The sequence below is a fragment of the Rhyacophila brunnea genome, unplaced genomic scaffold (genome assembly GCF_057557595.1).
Source record: "Rhyacophila brunnea isolate RB1 unplaced genomic scaffold, BYU_Rbru_1.0 scaffold_2, whole genome shotgun sequence".
Lineage (NCBI taxonomy): Eukaryota > Metazoa > Arthropoda > Insecta > Trichoptera > Rhyacophilidae > Rhyacophila > Rhyacophila brunnea.
Genome location: NW_028232859.1, coordinates 55,546,955 through 55,563,368, shown reverse-complemented (window position 1 = coordinate 55,563,368; position 16,414 = coordinate 55,546,955). Strand labels below are relative to the sequence as shown.

General features: G+C 33.3%; 1 protein-coding gene across 1 annotated transcript; it reads left to right on the top strand.

Annotated features, from left to right (window-relative positions):
• Positions 1 to 4,870: 4,870 nt before the first annotated feature.
• mRpS29 (mitochondrial ribosomal protein S29) lies at positions 4,871 to 15,888 on the top strand. The gene is made up of 9 exons (XM_085946319.1): positions 4,871 to 5,052; positions 5,797 to 5,924; positions 6,003 to 6,216; positions 8,890 to 8,982; positions 10,265 to 10,410; positions 12,136 to 12,296; positions 14,313 to 14,451; positions 15,445 to 15,537; positions 15,651 to 15,888. The coding sequence occupies exons 2-9, from the start codon at positions 5,817 to 5,819 to the stop codon at positions 15,837 to 15,839; spliced, it is 1,143 nt and encodes a 380-aa protein (XP_085802445.1). The 5' UTR covers positions 4,871 to 5,052; positions 5,797 to 5,816; the 3' UTR covers positions 15,840 to 15,888.
• Positions 15,889 to 16,414: the final 526 nt, after the last annotated feature.

The following is a 16,414-nucleotide window of genomic DNA, read 5'->3' as shown; positions in this document are numbered from 1 at the left end:
GTGTTATGTTAGGAGAGAAGTGTTAGTCACTTCATATTATGCTATTCAGAATCGATATCAAATAAAGTTTTGTAGGTTCTTTAAAAAGTTATTGCCTCTGACAGCTTCGACAATTGTTTCACGCAAATGGTTTTCTTTTGAATGTGTGTGTTTATTAGTTCTTAAACAACGTACCTACTTACATATCTGTTTACATTTATATTTAAACTCATCACGATTATGAGTTTTTAAATGACATATTTGTTTAGGTAAGTACTATTTACTTTCAAAATAAAATTCATCACACGCAAATGGTTTTTCTCCTGTTTCGTTTTATGAGCGTTAAGATGATTTTGTGCCGAGCCTCCGTATAAGTAGTCAATTTATTTAAAAGGTAATTCACCATTTTGTATCTTTACATATGTTTGAAGATTACTCCGTCGCGGGCATCCAAATGAACATACATTGCATTTATAAGATTTTTCACGAGTATGTTCTATATAATAAGTACATATTCATTTCATGTCTTTTAAGACAACAAAGTCGTAGGCATTTATATGAATATACATCGAATTTTAAAGGTTTTTCACCAGAATTTGTCATTTGTTAGTTTTTAAGATGACTTAGTTGCGAGCATCTATATGAACATACATTGCATTTATAAGGTTTTTCACCATCCACCAAAAATGGCCGCGTGGCTTAAGCGTTGGCATATTGCGTCAAGGGTCCCTAGTTCCAATCCTCGGTCCGGAAAGTACGCATATTATTCGCGAAAATCTATATGAACATACATTGCATTTATTAGATTTTTCATCAGAATGTGTCATTTTGTGTCTTTTAAACCTTTAATTTGCGAGCATCTATATGAACATAAATCGCATTCGTTAAAGTGTGCACCAGTATTGTCATTCCACATGTTTTAAGACTACTAGGTTTTTTAAATGACATATTTGATTACATTTCAAAGTCATCACTCATTACACGCAACTGGTTTTTCTCCTGAACGTGTAAGTTTATGAGTTCTTAAACAACGTATTCGATACGATGCTGCCAAAAGTTGGTAAGTTGATAGTTTAGGTATTTTGAGTTTACCACGGATTCTTATACATACTTTGTCTATACTTATATACGTTTGCCATATAACAATATCAAGTTCATCCGATTTTTAAAACATAGTTTATTTAGCAGCTATTCATTATGTTAAAAATACGTAACTCTTGATCGTTCAATTTACCAACATCAGAAGACTGTAAAGATGTTTACAGTTTTAATTTAGATAAGAATCTAACTAATGAAACGCAGTGGTGAAATCTTTGTTATACTATTACCTAACAGTTTTATTATTTTTTAATAGTTAAGTTAAAATATAGGACTTCCGAAATAGGTTTGTAAATATTATGGTAAAATGGCATAGAAATTACAATATTTTCAACAGAAAGTATATGGAAGAATTATCAGAAACATATTCAAATAACATAAACTTATTCAATGAAAGAACTTATGAACTTACACATTAAGGAGAAAACCATTTGCGTGTGATGAATGTGATTTCCAATATAATCAAATATGTAATTTAAAAATACCTAGTAAGCTTAAAACATATAGAATGGCAATACTGATAAAAACCTTTAAAATGCGATGAAAGTTCATATAGATGCTCGCAAATTAGTTGTCTTCGATTCCCATCTTGGTTGTATACTCATGGCTGAGGATCTTGACCACTGTTAAATTTTGTTATCCTTTGAGCGACTAAGACTTTCAAGCCTTCTCGATCTTCAGTTTCTCGCAAAGCAGAATAAATGGTGGCCGCAGTAATCGTAAAAGACATGATATGACAAATTCTTTCGAAGAACCTAAATTTAATCAGTGCACATATAGCTGCTCGCAACCTAGAAACATTAAAATCTTTAATATGAAACATAACGGGGGACACTCTCATTAATGCGATTTGTGTACATATAGATGCTCGCGAATTAATATTTTAGAAGACAAACAATGGCATATTCTAATGAAAAACTTTATAAATGCCATGAACGTATATAAGTATAGACATATTATCCGTGGTAAACTCAAAATACCTAAACTATCAACTTACCAACTTTTGGCAGCATCGTATCGAATACGTTGTTTAAGAACTCATAAACTTACACATTCAGGAGAAAAACCAGTTGCGTGTAATGAGTGATGACTTTGAAATGTAATCAAATATGTCATTTAAAAAACCTAGTAGTCTTAAAACATGTGGAATGACAATACTGGTGCACACTTTAACGAATGCGATTTATGTTCATATAGATGCTCGCAAATTAAAGGTTTAAAAGACACAAAATGACACATTCTGATGAAAAATCTAATAAATGCAATGTATGTTCATATAGATTTTCGCGAATAATATGCGTACTTTCCGGACCGAGGATTGGAACTAGGGACCCTTGACGCAATATGCCAACGCTTAAGCCACGCGGCCATTTTTGGTGGATGGTGAAAAACCTTATAAATGCAATGTATGTTCATATAGATGCTCGCAACTAAGTCATCTTAAAAACTAACAAATGACAAATTCTGGTGAAAAACCTTTAAAATTCGATGTATATTCATATAAATGCCTACGACTTTGTTGTCTTAAAAGACATGAAATGAATATGTACTTATTATATAGAACATACTCGTGAAAAATCTTATAAATGCAATGTATGTTCATTTGGATGCCCGCGACGGAGTAATCTTCAAACATATGTAAAGATACAAAATGGTGAATTACCTTTTAAATAAATTGACTACTTATACGGAGGCTCGGCACAAAATCATCTTAACGCTCATAAAACGAAACAGGAGAAAAACCATTTGCGTGTGATGAATTTTATTTTGAAAGTAAATAGTACTTACCTAAACAAATATGTCATTTAAAAACTCATAATCGTGATGAGTTTAAATATAAATGTAAACAGATATGTAAGTAGGTACGTTGTTTAAGAACTAATAAACACACACATTCAAAAGAAAACCATTTGCGTGAAACAATTGTCGAAGCTGTCAGAGGCAATAACTTTTTAAAGAACCTACAAAACTTTATTTGATATCGATTCTGAATAGCATAATATGAAGTGACTAACACTTCTCTCCTAACATAACACCTACCAGAACTACAAGCATACGTTGCACCACCTGGAGAAACAGAGAAAAAGAAGAAGCAAATATTATTAGGAAGAGTTAAGTGCCTGCAAGTTAACCCCTTTATATAAAAAAAATATAAATGTCATTCCAATATTATCTTTTGAGGAAAATATCGTTGCATAAAAACATACCTATTGCATTTTTCAAAAGTATGCATACCTAATTGTATTCTAATAACTTAACGGTATTTATTTTTATTACAGATCATTTTAAAAAACAGTAGGTAAGTATAATTATATAATTGACTGCATTTTTCCTTATTAAACTGACATTGATCCATTCAAAATCATAAATAAATAGATAAATGTTAAGAAAGTTGAATGATTTTGTAATTTTGACACTTTTGTGTAATCAGATTGTCAATTTTGAGGTAGTCTATTATAAACCGACATATTTAGTGCACCTTACACCGTTTTGGCTATTTTGAGGAGACTCTTTTGACTGGATGTTCCAAACGGATGCGGTCGTTTTTGTTCAGGACATTTTGACGGGGTACTTAGTGAAAATGGAAAAACAATAAAAACTTCATGACAAATCATGTAATTAAATTACTCAAAGGTGTGCATTTAAAAAATGTGGAAAAAAAATGTTTGGTTTTAAAACTTGACGGCCACTCAAAATCTAATTACTAGCCTAATATAAGAGATAAAAAAAATTTTAATCGTGCTAAAAGTTTACATAAATTAACTTAATCGGATGCATTAAACAAAAAAATTTTAAGGCAAATTTAATGGTTCAAGTATCAAGTCACTAAAATTTAAAAAATAATATCTCTCACGATATAATCGATAAAACAAAAAAAGCACGTGCACAAACGTAAGCCAATAATAGACAACTTGATGACTTAATAAAAAATTAAAAAAGTTTGTTGGGTGGTTCTACTTAACGATCATTAAATATTTCATATAGAATAACTCACGCACTATATGAGAAAAAAAATAAAAAAGTATGCAGAATTGCGCACTAGCTTTGTAACAAGAGATTTAACTACAAAATATTTTTTTAAACTCACCCAGTCAGGTTTTGCATACAAACTTTAAAATTGAATAGCGCGCTAAATATAGGTGAAAAAGCAAAACAAAATCGTGCACTAACGTTCACTACCAACACACAAGTGTTTACAATTTAAATTTAAGGAAAAACACATGTTTAGTGACACAAGTATCCAGCATTTAGCTGGGTCACCCAAATTGAAATGCGAATAACCCCCTTAATGTGCGTGCACAAACGAAAAAAACGCGTGCACAAACGTGCACTAACGATGCACAAACGAATGCACTCGAAAAAAGTTGAAATTTCAACATTGGGTGACCCAACGTTTAGCTGGAACACCCAATTTGAAATTGGAATTTTTCGGTTATTATAGGTGCACAAACGAAAAAAAATCGTGCACAAACGTGCACTAACGATGCACAAACAAATGCACGCAAAAAAAGTTGGAGTTTTAACATTGGGTGTTCCAGGTAAATGGACCTCATTCGAATGACGTTTTCAAAATGACGTCCATATTTTGATAGTTCGTAGTTACAATTTTGACCTTCTTTAGATAATTTTGTAGGACTGTATGCCGTCACCAAAAAATATATAAAAGATTCATTTATTCATTATTTTAGGACTAAAAACGCCATTCAAATTACTGTAATACTTAACAATTTATTAAAAATTCAGATAATTGTTTGAACGAAAAATGCTAATCAATTAATTCATAATAATCGTAGACAGTGCGATTTTTTTTTTGGTTGGCAATACCTATTAAATTTGACTTTTCGTTTGTGTTAACCATAACCTAAAAATTATAAGAATTACAATCATATTACAATAAGTTAAAGTTTGTAGGATTGAAGATTTTAAAGAGAATATTTTGTTTGCAGGTTTATTATTGTAGTATATACGTATAAGGTTTGATTGATTTAAATTTTCTCTCAAAGTTATCTGTACTTACTCGAGTTTTATTTCCGACCCTACTTTCGTTAATTTCTTAATGTAAATAGTGTATGCACCTTGATGGCCCTGTTTATTTTTATATGATTATCTACATATTTAGCGTTAAGCTCTGTAATGAGCCCTTCATGTAGTTTACTATCACAAAACTATCATTGCAATTGATAAAATCTTCAAATTCACTTTTCTGTTAAAGATACAATAAGAATTACTGGAGTAACCAGCACAAGTGCTATATTCTACTACTTACCATAATACTTAGTTTATTACATGAATACACAAGCGTAGATATTTTAAAAATCACCATCTGATAATATTTTCTCTAAAATTAAGGCGAGCATCCGCGCCATAATTGAAACTTTTTATTTTTTATCTAGCAGCCACAGTAAATTGCACAATATACATATTTTTGTTAAAGATACAGTACTCCATATCGTTTTTGTGGTTTTTTGCGACCTGTTTTGACTCGCCCGATGCCCAGACTGGTGCAATAGACAGCGTGCGCGTTTGTTAATCAAAAGGTCTATGGATCGATTCTGCTGTCTGCCTTTTTCATTTCATTTCGTTTATTGTGTAAATCCGTTTTTTATCACATCCATGGACTCAACTCTCCCGGAAATTTCATGTACAAAGTATTGAAGTACCAACATTATAATATATTGTCCTCTAATTATATTCTGCTATTCCTATTTTAATTTTCAGGTTTACAATAAAATATTGCAATGTGGTTAAAAGGTCTCAAGCATTCTAATAGATTCAGCCGCTTTCTTTCTACCCAAGCCAACTTAGATGTGATGCAACATGGGTTTAGAGCAAGTGAAAACAGTCCGGTAAGATATTTCTGACATGATTTTGATATATCAATAGTTGCACCTATAAAATAAATAATAAGTAATTCCTTGTTACAGCTTAATCATGGCCCCAATTATGCGGGTCAATTCTATACCATAGAAGACAAAAAATGTAAAACGTTATTTACCCATGGAGGTCTCCCGAAAATGTTCACGACACAGACGAAGACATTCACAGAAACTTGTCTTATGATTCGTGATCCTGCTCTTGAAATTATTGAACAAATTCAGAACACAGACATGTCCAAGCCGGTCAACAGAGTCGTGCTTTGTATCCTTTTTAAGAAATTTTTCATAATGACATTACTTACCAATTAATCCGAAATTGATGTAATTCCAGAATGTTCACGCATCACACAACTGTATAGAACTGCAATAGTGGACGGCGAAATCTTTAACGTGAGACCTGGCGGCGGCGCTCATGTTGTATCTTGTCTATGGTTTTCAATTTCGAAGTATTGAAAGTACTGAAACACGAGAGGCGGTGATGTAGTTCACCAAGCCCCGCCGCCTATCACCGTAAAGATTTCGCACTATTGTAATACTGCTTGTATGTTTGGATAATAATGGTACTATAGAATTTTGATTATTCAGAGTAATGACTAATTAGGCATGAAGGTTATCCGGAAAATAAATGAATATTTAAAAAAATAAAATAAAGAAGCAATCTCAAAAAAAATGGTCAAAGCTTTTTATTTTCTTTCTAGAAATGGTTATCATAAGGGAAATTTAAAAAAAAAAGACTTAGAAAAGTAGTTGAAAATTTTTCTTATGTACTGTAACTCCGATGAAGAAACTCTGGTATATGAGTCCTTCGTTTCGGGACTACTCTTAAATGTAATAAATATATAGGCAAAATAAAATTGGACGTAGCGCTATTTGTACCTCACTTATTAATTTACCCTGCATAGGGCACATATTTCCGTGACACTGTCATGAGTTTAGCAGATGCTACAACATGGGAGACGCCCTTTTCAATATTGAACGTTCCCTTATTGATTGACTTAAACACGCGCGAAATCAACCGAGCTTCAAATAATATGAAACACGGACTTGGCTTTTTGTAATAAATCGAGACTTAAAATATTTTTTTTCGTAGGGTTATGTCGCGTTTTGGAATTTATAGATCAATACATATTATGTAAAATTATACACAGAATATGTGCGTATTTTTTTCTCGATTTTGACCAAATGTGGACTTATCGCTTTTTGGAATTAGACGCCTCATATCACTGACGGGTCACTTTTAAAACCCATTAAGTGCTGGGATCTTTTGTATGGCGGCAAGTGAGAGGCCGCGAATTTTTTAGCAAAAATAAACCTTATTAATTTTTTTTTAAATATATTGAAAGTTTATCATAAACACTTACCAATCATATGCTAAATCAGTGGTTTCCAAACTTAATGTTACTATGCCTTCCTTTTAAAAAAATCTAATCTTGGTGCCTCCCCCCCCAGCTTTATTTCATTAACACCTTTTTAAATAGTTAAAAATGTACAAATACCGTTCTATAAACTATGCATTTGCAAACTGCAAACCTTAGGCTACATTAATTGTGTTAAACTGTTCGCGCTTCCTTTTACAACACTCCGCGCCTCCCAGTTTGAAAATCGCAGTGCTAAATGTCTCGTTATTGGCCAGTATTCTTCTGAATTAAAATTTTTTCAAAACAAACGCCTGAGACTTACATTCTGTCTTCAAAGACAGGCGAATAAGTCTGAGTTTTTTGTATGGCTGGCACTGTACGCCCGGCCATATCTGCGGACTAGTTCGCTTTGGCACAGAACTGGTTCCGGTTCTGTGCCAATTCTGTTAGATAAATTATTATTAACACAATAACGATAAGGGGTGCACTGACTGTAATATTGAAACAAGTGGGTTCTACATTGTAACGTAGGCCACGCCGAATGGCGAGCGAGGTGTTGTAGGTCTCAAGCGTTCGCGGGCATTTTCGCTACTGCCTGAAAAATATCTCTAATTATTAACTCTTGCGAAGGGTGGGAGGGAGATGCGAAGAAAGTTAGAGGGGTGTGACTAGATTCCAGAATGTTCTTTGGTCTTTAGGTTTTCACAAAATCCCGTTACTCGGGATCGGGTGACCTTGGCTTAACCGGTGACCTAACAGCGGGTACGGTACGTACTTGAAGATCGCCCTTCGCTAAATCGCTTTCGAAATACTATTTGTAATATTTATCTGGGCTTGTTCATTTGCGGCCAGAGTTGGTCAATTTATGGGATGGTTGTTGTGGTTTTATATTAGATTTTTGATGCGGAATTGGAGACATTCTTTTGGGAGGGGCTTTATTTGGTATTAGTACTATCATGTGTTTGCAATTTATTCTTTTCTCTTGTAAGGTTTATTGTAAGACCAGTTCCTCTACAAATTAGTCGAGAGCATTTTTTATTTTTAGGTGAGCCGACGACATGTTTCCATAGCATTGTTTGATAATTTCAACATTCATCCATACCATGTTTTGGTACATATACATAAATAAGTTATAAAATTGTTTTTTATAATCTAAAATATTATTAGTTATCGTTGTGGTAGTATTTATCTCTAATAATTTAGAGTAAAATCATTTGTAACACACACAGAACAGATTAATAAATAGAATTCCGATAGGCCATATCCCAATACAGTACATTTTGTCGCAGGGTATTGAATGTGTGAGTGTCCTACGAAAATGAATCACGCATTATAGACGTGCAATAGTGTGTGTTGCAACCTCCAATATACCAATATTAAATGAGCATCAGTGCATTAACCGAGAGCAGTTGTCAGTATTCGACGTATGACGTATTATTGACACGTGTTTAAGTTTATCTCGTATTCTTCCACACTCGAGATCAGATGCCTGCTTCTCCACACCCGTTAAGGATTTAAGTTCCCTTTATTTCTGAGTTCCCTGGTAACACAATAAATTATCCTTAAGTTTAATACAGATGGAGAAAAAGGTTCCGGTAAATCTCTAACATTAGCACATGTTCTGCACTATGCATCAGATGCCGGATTCTTATTGGTTCATCTTCCATGGGGTAAGGTTTGCAATAGCTGTAGAAAAAATCATTTAACCTTGAATAAATAGTAGGTGACATGATAATTGAATTTCTGTCGAAACCTTCGGTTATATAGATGTAATACATATTTAAATAAGTTGAAGGTGTTAACTACACAAAGTTATAGACTACTACACAACAAAAATGACCATATAGCATAATATAAAAAGTACCATAGATTCTTTACGTGTATTTCACACAATTCCAGCTCCCATATTTGGTAAATACCTATAGTATTGGTAAATTACCATTGATTATGGTTTGAAAGATATTATATCGGAATCAAAAACAATGACAAAATTATTACAAAAAAATCCTTTTTTAAACTTTTTCTTAATTATGATTTGTAATTCGTTTTTCTTTCGAATTTCAGTCTTGTCAATTTCGAACTAATGAGCTTTTAGTGCATTAAACATAAAATTATTATGTATAACTTGTGTTATTAATAGTATAAAAGCAATTAAAATTGTCTTTAATACGTAATATACATTTTTACGCAGGTCACGTGACCTAAAACTTTTTTTAATGGAGACTTCAAAAGATGTACATTACCACAATAAATAATTAGATATTACCACGCGTGCATGGATTTACTGGCAGCAATAGTGTGTATTTTAAACTATCATGACAATAACTGTTTACACGTAAAAGTGCTAACTGTCTCTCCAATCTCATTCTTCAAGAGTAAGCGAGATGCGATGTTGTCAGTTTATGGTACAGGTCGTAAAAATCGGTTAACCTCAAAATGAATCTCCGTGGTGTCGTTCGCTTTCTTGCTGGCAGGTTCGCCACTAACGAAGAAATCCCAACTGTCGCATGAAAATTCTGAAGCTTCCTGACTTTTTTAATTCATGCATGCAATCTTGCAACTGCAGGATAATACATGTTTACACTTACATTTTCTTGTTATGGCCGCGATAATACATACTGTCAGTAGTAAATCCATGCATGTGTAAATGGGGTATAATAAATACTACTTTGTATTTATTAAAATAAAACATACATAATTTAATAATGATTATGATCGATTGCGTCATCGAAAGGACAAGTCAATATTAATTTTATTTTCTATAATATATCTTTCCGCCAAGAATTCCCATCCCAATAATTAATATCATAAAAAATATATGTCTACATATCTTGATATTTGTCTTGAATATAAATATACCACTATTTTCCTATAAATTCTGGGATTTTATACATTTAATATTATTATTTTGATGTGTTTAATAAATTGATTGCATTCATTATTTTATTTCAGTTTCTGATTGGTTGCGGCGAATACCGAAGGACAAAGAAATGTCGGATTCCATGACAAGAGAAGGATGGGTTGATTTACCAGTAGACTCTGCTGCGTGGCTACTTCACTTCAAAGGTCAAAATAATGCCTTACTGAAAAAACTCGATGTGAGTTTGAGTTTGGATACATTGCTTATTTATATCCAAAAAATAAATTCTCTAATCCAATATTTGAATACTTCTATTTACATTGTTAATTTACTAGAGCCTCAAGCTCTTTCCAATATTCAATGCATTGCAGAGTTCTCTCGTAAATATTATCTGCAATGGATCTTGGCATTACGTTTGAGAGTAAACTGATTTTTATGGCCATATTATGGTTACTATTGGGGTGATAACATTACAAAAGATGCCAACCAGCTGCTAAAAATCTGGAACTGGAAAAGACGTGCGGAGGACTGTTCCGGCTGGAGGACGGCGGTGGATGAGGCCAGGGCTCGACTTGAACTGTAGCGCCATCGACAAAGAAGAAGAATTATGGTTACTATATGTAACAAGGCGCTACAAACGTTGCTTGTTGTTATGGTATTAACCCATTGGATACTGATTTAAAAGGAGAAAAAAAATGAACCCAACAGCCAGATTAAATTTTGTACTAAATTTGACAGGAATTAACTAAAACTGTGTCAGCTTTTTACCACATTTTTATTAGCTCGTATTCTTGTTTGTCCAGTATAATTTTTTTCTTGTTTGTCCAAGATTTGTATTGGACGATTGAAGACCTTTACCTAACTTCCCGACTAGCTAGACATTTGAAACTTTTAGAATATATCAGAACACGATTACAATGCATTCTTTTTATACTTTCAGCCATCTTTAAGCAGAATTGAATTCATTCTCAGTTAATTCTGTTTTGTATGGAAAGCTATTTCGGAAAAAATTCGCAAAAAGTAAAACACTATTATTGGTTCCTAGCAACTAAATTATTAATATATACGTGCGTTACTATGGAAATCAATATGAAATGTCAAAATGACATTTCAGTATTCTATATTTATTCAGTATTTCTATCAAGTACAAAAAAAGTATTTATCAATACATAGAATTGTCAAGTTTATAATATGATTCAACAGAAAATTAAAAAACGTGGTATATAAAAAGTTCTTTTTATCTTGTAATTATTTATTATATGTTTAATTTCAATATTTTTTTAAAACTTCTGTAGGTATTTAAAAACTTCAATTTATTCTTCTTTTTTTAAATATGTAGGTACAATATGTAGGTTTTTAAGAATTATCTAAAAATTTAAGTATTTTTACCAAAGACAACCGGCGTCAAATTGACACTGATTTTCCAGAATCACTAAGACTTAGTCATCGGCAGTGTCAAATTGGCTCCAATTGTCTCCAATGGGTTTAAGCTTCTATATAATTCCTTAATCCGACATGGGTTGATTGATAGGGGGGGTGGGTTTAAAAGACATTTTTGAGACTTTCTTTTAGGTGTGTTTATGTGCTGTAGTTCTAAAGTTATAAGGCATCTTTATTTGGCTATATATTTCTTCTGAATTAAACGTGGTGTACAGTAATACCCCGAAGTTATGCGATAGGTGGGTCTGACGAAAATCACTTAAGTCGAATTCACGTAAGTCGGGGTACAACTGCATATAAATTTTGTTTAATTGGTACCAAAGACACACATTAATAAAATTGCAGTTCTTTGTACAAGATATTAAGTGACGACACATAATGCGTTGGAGTCTTTTCTAAAATCTTCAAGCCTTTCTGCTGAGAAGCTTTCGAGCTGAGACCTTCTGTCAAGCTTGCAATTATCATGTGCTTTACAGCATGATGAAAGCAATTGAGATTAGTGATTTTTGTTATATTTTTTTAGCTGAGGGTGACAAAAGAATACATTTGGAGTAAAAGAGAAACAACTGCAGCAGGATCGCCGATTCTTGAACTTATCGATCTAGGAGTGAACAGAATCAAATACGCATCGGACATTATCGTAGCATTAACAGATGAAATTAAAATTTTATCTACGCAGAAACTGTAAGCATAATAAATATTTTATTAATATAGTTGTAACTCATGAAAACCCATCATAGGCTATTGTTTTGTTTTCTTAGTCTTTTCTCAGAGATATATATGTCTTCTTCTTTCTTCTTCGGCCATATCCGCCCCTTAGTTGGACCATATGGACACCACGAGGTGCCTGCAAGAATCCTTCAGCCAAGTCCATCCAGCCAACCAGCATCCCGTAGCTCCGCCGTATACACTCTATAGATAGTATTTAGCGGCCTTCCAGGACGCCGTAATCCGTTTGGTTTCAAGAACAGGCAAGCCAGGTTGAAATTCTCTTCTGGCATCCGTAGTACGTGGCCGAGCCAGGTCCAACGTCGCCTCTTCACTCTCAGCGCGACGCCAGGCTGCTTGGTGCGCTCTCTTATCTCCTCGTTGCTTCTAAAGTCATACCACCGCACACCCAGTATCCGTCGCAAACATCTGTTTTCGAAGCTCAGTATACGGTTACTCTAAGCCTTAGTAAGGTGCCATGATTCGCTACCGTAAAGCAGCAGTGTCGGAATGCAAGCGTCGAATAGGCGGCATTTGGTTTTGACCCAGTACAATCGTGAGTCCCAGACATTCCGCATTGAGTTGAATGTTACTTCCAGCCATTCCCATTCGGATAGCAAGCTCTCTGCAAAATGCCATCTCCCGTGATGTGTACCCCCAGGTATTTGAAGCTGTCGAAACTCTTCATACTTTGCTCCTTGCTAATCAGAGGGAATCTGGATCGGGACAGGTGCTGTTAAATGTGTATGTAGGATCACTCAATAGCCCATATTGTGTGAGAAAAAATATTCAATAAGAGAGTAGCCTGAAATTTATTAGCGATATGTAATAAGTTGCACCAGACATTAAGGCTTTCTCTTGGGCTTATACTGTAGTTTAAAAGTTAGAAAAAATCTTTATTGACTACCTACATGTTTTTTGTCTTCTGCCATTCAGGCTAATTTTATTGACGTATCTGAAAAATCGGTAGCATTAGTTGTTTGTTTTACCAACGATTAGATCTAACCTGCCATGAGATGGTGGGTGATGTTGTGAACATCTTGAATTAATAAAATTGTAATGTCCATTTTGGAATAATCTATCAAAAATGAAAATACAGTACTCTCTCAGTAATCCGTCATCCCAAAAACCAGACAAATGTCCAATTAGTAAAAGCGGTGGATTATAGTGTATGCATACAAAATATGGTAAAAATAAAACAGGTATTTCATGAAAATAGTTGTTCAGTGAGGCAGATATTCTTGAATGGCTTAGGATGCATGGCATAATTGTTATGCGGTCCTTGGGCACTTTCCTCCCGGTTCATGACTTACCCGGCGATGAACGTACGTTTTACGAAGGAGAAATTTCCAAAATAAACCCGTCTCATCTGCGTTGTATACTTGTATGTAGAGTTGGGTATTTCCCGAGAAAATCTCAATCTCGAGATTTCCCGAAATGATGAAATTTTGAATTCTCGAGATTCGGGATTTCCAGAAAAGAATTCTCGAGATATCGGGAATTTTAAAAAAAACCTGTAAAAATCCAAAAGTAGGGAAACAAAAATAATTGAAAACATTACTTATTAAAATAGAATTTCAAAAAACACAGACTGTTTTATGTCTACTTTTTTCATATAGAAAATCGTTTTTCAATTAATATTTGATAATAAAGAAATCCTGAATCCCGAGAAGAGATTCTCGAGATCCGGGATTTCCCGAAATGTTAAAAATTTCAATTCTCAAGATTCGGGATGGAAAATCTCGAAAATTTCTTGAGAATTCCCGTCGGGAAATTCCCGAAACCCAACTCTACTTGTATGCGGCGGGCTACTGAATTTGACAATCGAATACCGGCGAATTATAGAGCTTGATTTAGTGCTTTCATCTAGTAAAAATAACAGCAGATTATAGTTGTTGTCTGATAATCGAGCGGCGGATTACTGAGAGCTGTATGTTGTTACATTTTACTGATATTTATTTGATGTAATATTGGTTGATGATTTTCTTTAAGGTGTAAAACATTTGTTGCGGTTGATGGATTCAACGCATTTTACTATCCGACGAGGCTTCGCACCAACAGTAAAAAAAAATTCCTTCCTAATGAAGTACCAAATACTTATGCCTTTCAAGAGCTAACTAAAAATAATTGGGTAAGAATCAATTTATAACATAAGATATTATTAGATTTGATTATCATATTGACACACCGCAAGAGCAAACAAAATGATAAAGTGTGATAAACCAAAGAATCTCTTTCAGCTGTCAATATGCTATTTATTGTCTTATTGATTTGATTGAAATTTATTCATTATTGGTCGTTACAAATATTGTCACCAATTGAAGCATCAGTTTGCCTTTGAACAATTTGAGTTTTATCAAGTTGTCGGTTTATCTAATAATAATTTATTCATCTGAATCCTCCAAACAGTTAATGTGTCTTGAGTTGTACAAAATTTCACCTGTGGTCTGAAGTCTTCATATCCATAAAATGCAATATAAACCTACCCCTCTTTGAATAGGTACCTAAAATCTATTGTTTTTTTTTTACTTCGTTTTTGTTTCTGATACTGGGTTTCCTTACTAATTTAATGATATCGGTATACATATTACTAATTAGTCACCATGTAAACAGTAAGTTGCTAATAATTAATAACAAATATCTTATCCACGAGCCGCCACTGCATATAACTTTACCATTCAAAATATATTTGATATTTAAGTTTAAAGTTTAAATGATTTTTCAAGGTTGGGTGTAAATAATTTCGAGTGCATTCTGTTTTATTTGATGTAATGATAAGTTTAAATGTTTTCAGAATTGATTGATTTTCTAATTGAAATATACCGGTAGGTTCAAGTTATATAACTTTTAATTTAGTGATCAAAATTTGTTGGTTTATCAAACATTGGCGTAATTCCAGTAGGTAACGCATTAATTTGTGTGTAGCAACTTGTAATTTGTCTCTCATGTGCCCGTCCTACCGCCAAAGAGGTATCACCGTCAGCCCTCCCTTCTCTTCAAGGGGGTCAGATAATACATATTTTTAATTCTAAGAGTTTTTGCTAATTAATACCTTCATATATGTAATATTTGATTTGCGTTGTGTGTAATAAAGTATATAATTAATTTATTTTTTATTTTTTAGTGCAATGGTTTTATTGTGGTGACTGTTGATCAGATGGCAGTATGTGATGTAAAACAAGATTCATATTTCCCAAGATATTTACTTGGAAAAGAGGTGAATATTTCCTCAACTAAATTATCAAAATTTTATTGCCCTCATACTGAAAATATTTATGTTAAATTTGTAAAGCCTTGGAGACATATTTGTTAATGATTGTTTTTTTCAAGGGTTTCGAGCATTTGGATCCATTTATACCGATTGAGGTCAAAAACTACTCAGAAAAGGAGATTATAAGCTGTTTAGCTTATTACAGAGATAGAATGTGGCTCCGAGCAGATCCAGGAATTGAAGATGAATTGGGTTTTATTAGCGGGAGAAATCCATATAATTTGATGAAGATATGTGCACCATTATAAAATATCAAATAAAATATTGTAGTATTAAAAATATAATAAGTTGAATAAATTATGAAAATGATACAAATTTATCTTTATTTTATAACATCTTCATTAAAAATAGGTAGGGAATTCAGGGAATGGGACGATTTGGCACCGCGAACTGGCCTCCGGTAATTGGCCGCCGGTACAATCGGACGACGGCCCAATTGGACGCCGACCCAATTGGCCTCCGGGAAGATTGGACGCCGCACAGTTGAATTAAATGCGCAAAGGAATAGACGTACGTTACGATTTGTTGGAGTAAATAAGCAAGTCAGTTTAATATGCTTCCATCTTCTCAGTAGTTGTACCTTATACATTTCGCGCTTGACACATTTTTAATATAGATTGAGAATAATTATTATGCCTTATGATGTTTATTAAAAGAAAATAATTCTTCCCTCGCTAAAACTTGAAGATGTGCATAATCAATTAATTTATTGTCTATACATGGGTACTTATTTATATTTACAACAAATATTAAAACTAATTTTAGATGTTAGAATGAAAATTACATTATATTTCAGCGTTTTATCTACTTAATATTATAATAA